The sequence below is a fragment of the Astatotilapia calliptera genome, chromosome 10 (genome assembly GCF_900246225.1).
Source record: "Astatotilapia calliptera chromosome 10, fAstCal1.2, whole genome shotgun sequence".
NCBI lineage: Eukaryota > Metazoa > Chordata > Actinopteri > Cichliformes > Cichlidae > Astatotilapia > Astatotilapia calliptera.
Window position 1 is genome coordinate 850,661 of NC_039311.1, and position 8,849 is coordinate 859,509.

The window sequence follows — 8,849 nt, forward strand, 5'->3', positions numbered from 1 at the left end:
TTCCATCAGTAATGGGGGACATCTAAAAGCTGATGTGTACCGTAAACCTGACACAGCGGCCAGGGAGGCAGAAGAACATCAAGAAGGCCCTGAGTAAATGTGGTTATCCCAGCTGGACTTTTGTCAAAGCTGGGAAGGCTCCTAAAGAAAGCTCCAGCAGATCCAGGAGAGAAGGACAACCGCTGCCCACCTGCAGTGATCCCGTACGTGTCAGGAGTATCGGAGCAGCTGAGACGCATTTTTTCTAAACACCGGGTCTCTGTGGCTTTTAAACCCCAAAACACGCTGCGCCAAAAACTGGTCCACCCCAAGGATCGGGTCCCCCGACACAAACAGAGTAACATAGTGTACGCTGTTAAGTGCAGGAGGACTGGCAGGATTTATACATCGGGGAAACCAAACAACCTCTGGCTAAGAGGACGGCACAACACAGAAGATATACCTCATCAGGCCAGGACTCTGCAGCCTATTTACACCTACAGGCCAGTGGACACTGTTTCAATGATGAGGATGTAACATCCTGGACAGGGAGGAACGCTGGTTTGAGGGCGGAGTCAAGAAGGCCATTTACGTGAAAAGGGAAAGACCATCTCTGAATGGAGGAGGGGCCTAAGGGTACATCTGTCACCATCTTACATGCTGTGATTGCAGCCAATCAACTCTCTGTGAATGGGACTCATGGCTATTGATCAGTGGTCATAATTTACATATTAATGATCAATCACAGTGATCGATCACATGCATTCAGTGGTGCTAGTTTCAGTCTTTGTGCAATGTCCTGTTTGTAAGGTTGGAAACCTGCAGTCAGCTGAGACTGAAGACGTCACCTGATGATGATGAAACGTTTCTCCCACTGAAAACGTCCAGATGAACAGAATCAACCTTTTGGGATTTACTTACCTGGATGATTGAGCATGCATGAAGACACTTAATATCTTGTGGCAAAGTTGTATAAGATAATAAAAGGGACTGACAGTGATGCATGGTGTTTATGGCATACAATAGATCTTTTTTTCCATTACATACTGGATCTGGCTGCATGGTGTGCTCCCTCCTGGTACAAGAGCAGAGAGAAGCGCAGCACTGATGTTTGAACAATCTGTGTTTCAGTTCAAAGGTGGTGTATGGGGTGGAGGCTTGTTCCACATCAGAAGGCAGATGCATAGATAGTTGTTTATGCATGGAGGAAAGCTTATGTGGACAATTCTGAAAACATGAAGCTCGAGCAGTTTAGAGCTCATGACCCTAAACAGAACCTGTGAGCAGAGGTCTGCTGGGTTCATTCAAATAGAATTCTCGTTGATTTTGTGACTCTCTGAACACAAATTGTACCATTTAACACAATTTGTCCACTTAGAAACACTGGCCTTCAATATCCAACACATTAAGTACAAATTAATCTCTCTCAAGTTACACTTTTTCAAACTCAATTAGAAGAACACTTCATTTGTGTGTCAGCGTATAAAAGAGATCTCAAATGTCTTAGTCAGATGTTAGGCAAGAAGATGGAGCACCGAGAAAACAGAAAAACTTTAAGCGACAGCCTAACACGCAGACAGTTTATACTATTTCTTCGGTTCCGCGTTGTATTGCAGTAAAAACTAAATACCTCTTTCGTTACCCTTTTGTGTCTGTGCACTAACGTTCTTTGTAATCTAAAAACTCCCACTAGGGCTTATAAACTCTCCACCAGTTGGTCTTAGAATTGAAGAAGCTTCTCGGATGAGAGGTGAAACGTCTTCAAGGAAAACTTAAAGAAGTCCAGACGCTTTTCTTTCCAAGATCTTTAGACTACCATGACCTGGATGACTGAGAACCTACAAAGACAAAGACTCTACTATGTAGAGTTTCTCACTGTACTTAACATTAATGTAGGTGAAATTACTGAGTTTTATGAAATACTACTAAATGACATACGCTGCTCTTAAAAGTATTTATCCCTTTCCTGATTTCTTATTTTTTCCATATTTGTCACACCTACATGGTTTAGATCCTCAAAGTTTAATATTAGACAAAGATGACCCCAGAAAATGCAGAAATTCCACATTTGTTGGAAGACTGAGTTTAAATATAACCTATCAAAGTGAAGTAAGTTAAAAGATCTCAAGAACAGATGAGTAACAAAGTAATAGGAACCAATCAGTCTGGAAACAGTTACAAGGCCATTGCTAAGACGTTAGGACTCCAGTGATTTACTTTGACAGCCATTATCCACAAACGGGGAAATCTTGGAACAGTGGTGAACCTTCCCAGGAGTGGCTGACGTGTCAAAATTACTCCAAGAGGGCATTAGCGACTCATCCTCGCTTGCCTAAGCTCATTAATCAACAATAAGAAAGAGACTGGGCAAAAATGGCCTGCATGGCAGAGTTCGACAAAACCACTGCTCAACAAAACAAGTATGATGGCTTGTCTCATTTTTATTGATGATCCTCAACATTTCTGGGAAAGTATTCTGTGGACTCACAAAACAAAATTCAAAATAAAAAGATCACACAACAGTCAAACACAGTGGTGGTACTGTGGCAGCTTTGGACTGCTTTACCGCTTAGAGCTCAGACAACTTTCTATTACTGATGGATCCATGAATTTTGCTCTTTACTAGAAAATCCCGAAGGGGAATGTTGGCCATCGGTTTGTGGTCTGACACTCCAGAGCACTTGGGTTATGCAGCAGGTCAATGATCTAAAACAGACCAGTAAATCCAGCTCTGAATGCTATATTGATGCAAATAAAAGTTATGCATTCAACTCTTTCCTGTTTGTTTTAAGAGTTTTCTATTTGCATTTGTATTCATTTATTTTGCACTTATAAAATGTACATTATTCTCTTAAGAGAAGAGATTCATTGTACAAGATGCATCTGCTACTACTACTATTCAGTTTCTGGGCAGGTAATAAGAATACACAAAATCACATGATCAAGGAACAAATGATGTTAGCAGGACATCACCTCAAAGGTTCTGGTTGTATCTTCTGAGCAAAAAAGAATAAAGCAATATTAAATGTAAGTTGCACATCCAGGTTACAAATTAAGTTCTCAGAGCTTATTATTGATAATAATAATTATATTTAATAAGGTTTCTTCAATGATGAAATTACCTTGGTTTCTCAGTGATTTGATTGGTTTTCATTTTGTAACACTTGGTTGAGACCAGCAGGAGATGAAATAGTTAATCTGATCAAATTAATAGTAAATAAACTTCCACTGTTTCTCTCAAGTGAGTAATGAAAGTGTTGAAAGTGGGAACTGATAAGAATGTAGTGATTCCAATTCCATAATCAGTATCACTTATACATTCTATTCCTTATCAATTCTCTTATCCTAATTGGGTTATCACTGGCACCACCATTGCTAAGCAGCATATCAAAGACATTCATGCAAATGAGCTGCAATACTGCGCCGTGAAATGTTTGTACGTGTTGGAGGTCAGTCGCCCCTTTGTTGTGATCAGTGTTGGGGTTCAGAAAAATGTATTACACATATTATACAGAATACTAATGTTCATGTTATGTTAAGTAACACTCATGTTACTTAATTTGTTACTAGTTGCATTATTTTCACGTTTCTCCATAAAAGGAACTGAAACACACAATAATCTCATAATTCCTATTTAAAAATAAAAACCTCAGCCTACAGTCCCAGACACCAACACACGTCTATCATAATGAGGACGTAAATATGATGTTTCTCTTAGTATTTAGCAACAAGAACCAAAGATGAAAACCAGCAATCGCTACACTGATTTGACTTTAGAAACATGAACAGATGAAAATGGAGGTTTCAGCCTGACTGCTCATCACTGCTTTTGTTACCTGTTGAATTTCAGGATCTGGCTGCCGGGCCCTGGACTCACTGAGCTTTCACATGGCTGCTTATTACCATGCTGTCTGTGCAAAGAGCCAAAGTTGTGTTAGCAGTATAATGCAGTGTTTCCTGTCCTGGACGCAGTTAGCACTTTAACATTGCACTCTTGTCCTTTTGTGCAATAAAAATAAAAGTAATGTCCATATCCACACTGTAGATTGCTCCATTTTTTCCTCCTCCAGCAGAATCGATGGGCAAGCAGACTAACAATTCCAAGGAATTCAACTACTGGGAACCAGTTCTCTACAAGAACTGGTTCTTGAGTCCCATCCCTAGTTGAAAGGTAACTATATTGTGTATGCTACTAGTGTTTTTCACATGCTTCAATGTGGAATCTAAAATGATACCTACACATTGAACACAGCAACACTGTTTACCTCGTGATCATTTACAAGTGTAGGAGAAATCAGTATAAAGTATATTGTTACAGTCATTAATATACACATTTAATAACAGAGGGACACCAGGATCCATCGTTGTGCCACAGACACCTTGTGATAACTTATTTTCTAAATATGATTTTATCCCGTTTAAAACACTTGTAGAAAACAGAGTGTAAAAGCATTTCTGTATTTACTGTGTGAAACGCAGAAACACTGCACCTCGTTTATACAGGTTAGCCTTCATAGCCCCTGCAAACACGCCCAGCTCTAAACTGGGATAAAACACAGCATCATTTAACAGATGTGTTTTCAGCTGCTGCTAAATGACTTTTTTCCAATAATTTGGAGACAACAGGTCATCTTCAAACTGGTCTGTAATGGGCTACTTTGTCTTTATCACCACCTTTATATGGAGAGTAACAACTGCACTGTTGAGAGCAAAGGGAAATATGGATACATGATTTTAGAGGACAAGAATCAAGCCAACCAGTGTTATCAAGTTATTCGAAAAAAGTAATTAGTTACTAATTACTTCTCCAAAAAAGTAATCCTGTTACTAGGCTGATTACTTATTTTCAAAAGTAATTAGTTACTTTTTAAAAACATGATATACAACCTGAGTAGGTAATGAAGCAACCGGCCTTTCAGCCCAATTCTATTTTTTCTGCATAATCCATCATATACAATGTAACCACATGGAAAAGCCTCTGTTTAAAACTTGTTTTATTCGTTTTAATGCAACTGTCTTTGACTTGAAGAAATTCTTTAACATTTAAACCTGTTTCCTGCATATTCCAGCAAATAAAATAACAATGTTTTGTGTTTACACTCTTTCAACTAGATGCAAGTAAAACTCAGCAAAAAATAAATAGAATCAAAGACTCAGCAGCTCTTAAATCTATTGCCACCTGTTTAGCAGGAGTGGGGTGGGTGGAGGTTTGCCCACAGCGGTCATGTCAGTGGGGGGATCCGGGGCTTTCTCTGTGAGCGTCACGTTCCCGTGGCAGCGTGCTCGCTGCTTGCTCAGATTTGAAGTTTAATCTTTCGCTGTAGAAAGAAGTTTTCTTCCCACAGAGTGAACAGCGGACGCTGATGTTTTTGTCACTTTTACAGAATCAAACTCTAAAGTAATGTGATTACTTCCACGCTTTAAACGCTGCACAGTCGTACCCTCTCCATCGCTCCATATTATCCATGTTGATCTGCACACGTCTGTTGCTGCCACGGACGTCGCACGCTCGTACGTCATTGTCATGAGACACTCACACAAACAAAATCACAGTTTAGTAACGCAGTTTACGGGAAAGTAACAGTAATCTAATTACTTTTTGCAATAGTAATCCCTTACAATACTCGCTACTCGAAAAAGAGTAATCAGATTACAGTAACACGTTACTTGTAACACATTACTGCCCATCTCTGCCCCCAACTGACTTTGAATTTCTTAGTGATGTAATCGTTTGACCAGTGGTTTAAAATTAAACTTTCTCATTTGTGCCTACAGACAGTAAATCTGTGTCAAACACCAGGACACAAAGATTCACCCAGATGTCCACACAACTCTACAACAGACTCAATTAAATAATTATTTACAACAATGTGCAAATAGAAGACTATCATTTACGTTTGCACCATTACGTTTTACTCCATCTCTCTGTAATCTCTCTGTAACTTGCCAGAGACGATCGCCGTTCACTTGTTTAATGATTGAGGAAAAACTTGGCTCTAACCTGGATGTAACTTTGTTTCTAAAGCCTTTGGACATTACTGGTTAGTTGCCTGACCTGCAGGGTCTGTGGATAGCTCCCCAGTGGGAAGTAAAAGAGGCTTTATAAAGAGTTATCTCTGGATAGCTGCAGCATGCAGCACTCTGCAATCCTCCAACCACGGTCCCTCACTATGAACTTACAGTTGTGAGTTCATGGTGTTCATTCTCCCTTCTGGCTAAAGATGGGACCAGAACAGAGCCTTGTGCATGTGTGAAATATTTTAAGAAAACTGAGACTTATTAAAGAGGACCGCGTATATCCACAGTTTTATAAAACTGATGAAAATAAGCATCTGTGTCATTTATATTTGTCACTAACAAGCAACATTACAATACAGCGAAGCTGGGAAACCTTGAGTTCTGTTACTGTCATGATGATGCTGATGTTACTGTGACACTGGGCACGTAACTAAACACTGTGGCAGCACAACCTCCCCACACCCTCCTCACAATGGCAGTGACGTAATTCACCTGTACACCCTGGAAACTGCTCCGTAAATACAAAAACCCTCAAGTAGTGAAAAGTGATCCACAGAGGACACAGCCCACCACACACAGAACCCAAACAATCTACAGCCAAAGTCGCAGCCCACCACCTTCTTCTTTATATTGTTTATTGGCGTTTGGCAAACAGCAAAATGGCGCATTACTGCCACCAACTGGTGTGGAGTGTGGACTGAAATGTCAGAAGAAAAAAAATAGTTTGCCTTAAAAATATGGCCTGATAACTTTGACTTCTCGAGTTCTTCTGAACTAAGGTCCAGTTTCATATCACCAAACTTTCCAATCAATATATTTCTGACGATGTATTAAAACGTTCCATTGCTTCCTCTCTACTGCAGTAACACTGTGCTGTGCGGTATTTGTCTTATTAAAAGCAACGTGTCCAGTCTGAGTCGAGGGACTACCTCATACCAGGCAGGTGGTTTTGATCTCACGGTCAGTCCCTGCACACTACTGACAAATGTAGTGTAGATAAGATGCACTTCGATGTGGTATCAACAGAGTCTCATGAATTACACGTGTCACATAACTGCACTCTGAAAATGGATGGATAGACATGTAATAATAACTCACCTTTTTTCCTGATAGGCATGGCGACTTGGTGTAAACCTGACTCTCAGTAAGGCTCCACTTCTGTCTTCAGTGCATGATCACAGAGTTCTCTCAAAGTGGCACAAAAACAGAAACGTTTGGTAAACTTCAACAGAGACAACTCAAACCAGCTGTTTTTGATTTTTATTCCAGGGACAATGGGGAGCCTTTCAGGAGGTATCCAAGCAAAATAAGGAAAGGACTAACTCCACTGATGATCCAGCCATGTGACTGTAGGTGTCTCTGTCCCCTTTACAATTCATCAGAAATCCACAATAAACTCAGAAGAGGTCCCCCTGCAGCAACCTCTCATTCATATCTATTTAGTGCGTGCAGTCAATCAGTGGGCCTTGATGTGAGATGCAACAACAGTTGTGATTCTGCAGTTCAAAACATTATATGTACGAAGAGGCTTAGCACTTCTGTCTGGATGTACTTAATTAAGAGAAACATCCTTTGGCTGAAGAGTTAGCAGGCCACAGAAGTGCTTTGTCATGCTAGGTCGCTGGTGGTCCACACAACCTGGTACAGACAAAATAACACAGCAGGGCAAACAGGCAGACACCAAACCAAGATGCCCGGACAATCGGGCGGATGTGTACAAAAACGCTGGTTCGGTGTCTGCTGGTCCGGGGGAGCCTGGAGGTCTGGGGGCTGGCCTGGGTTAACATAGTCTGCTCACTCGGCCGCTGTGGTGTGACAGTCCTCCACAGATCCACGGACAGGAGAACTGCTCCACATCCTTCATCCTGAGGTTTCCTCTACAGCCTGCCAGCAAGAACAGGATAAAGGGTGAAGAACACTTCAAATATGCAGCTGGAGAAGCGATGCAGCAGTTCTCCTGCGCTCCTCAGCTAATACCCAGTGGTCACCTCAGAGTTTTATGCCCGGAGGTTTCGACTTATGGTGGGATGCGTGTCTGTGTCCCCCGCTCCCTCCTCGCATTACTGCCATACACAAACGCAAACATGCGCGGTGCCCGTTACTTACCTAGCATTCACCTTATATCGCAGCCAGCGGCGATGCCAAATGAAATGCCGCTTCAACGGTGCGACGACACCTGCCTGCCGACGACGGCGCTAAACGGCTTCCAGGTGGATCCGCGTTCATTTCCTGCAAAACGGTGACCGAAGAAACACAGTGCTGTGTTCTCCCTGTGCTACAGCCCTTTATTTCATCCCACCTGACAGTATCTTACAGTTTTACGTGCCAGAAACAAGCCCACTATACTACGTAAACGAACTTCCGCTTGTACTTTTCAAAATAATGCCTTCTCTAAGCGTACATTTTAACTCGACATGTATACTTATTTCAAACACAGCAGTCGCTCTGGCGTAATGACTGTTAGTGATTCAGTCCTCTGTGCAGAAGCGGCCGCTGTGAGTGACATTAAAGTGTCTGAATTAGCAGTCAGTGTAGTAAAACATATTTGAAAGAACACGAACAAAACCACTGAATGTGTGTAATATATATATATATATACATACATACACTGTACATCGCTCAAGGATCATACTTCTATGTGTGTGTGTATTTTCAAACAAGAAGAAAAAAAGAGCAGTATTGTGCTTTTACTTTGAAGGAAACTCGACTGAGCTTGACGCAGCTGTGGAACTTTACCTTAGCAACGCAGAGGCTGGTCGCTGGTTAGCTGCCCCCGGTTTGATTGAACTGATGCGACAACCAATCATAGAACGGGATTTATTGTATCAGGCGGGACTGACCAGTGAGAATGC

The 8,849-nt window shown here is 41.4% G+C and overlaps 1 protein-coding gene across 11 annotated transcripts in view; it reads right to left on the reverse strand.

Moving 5' to 3' along the window:
- The window catches only part of LOC113030572 (disks large homolog 2-like), a 175,923-nt gene extending 167,527 nt beyond the window's left edge, over positions 1-8,396 (reverse strand). For 5 of the 11 annotated variants that reach the window (XM_026182129.1, XM_026182133.1, XM_026182131.1 and 2 more), the window contains exons 1-2: positions 8,104-8,395; positions 7,096-7,881 (exon numbers count right to left, since the gene is read on the reverse strand). In XM_026182129.1, coding sequence (XP_026037914.1) covers positions 7,096-7,114 — 19 coding nt within the window. In that variant the 5' untranslated portion in view covers positions 7,115-7,881; positions 8,104-8,395. Of the gene's footprint in view, positions 1-7,095; positions 7,882-8,103 lie in introns of those variants that run through there. The other 6 variants (XM_026182134.1, XM_026182132.1, XM_026182136.1 and 3 more) reach the window with 4 other exon arrangements.
- Between the last annotated feature and the right edge of the window lie 453 nt (positions 8,397-8,849).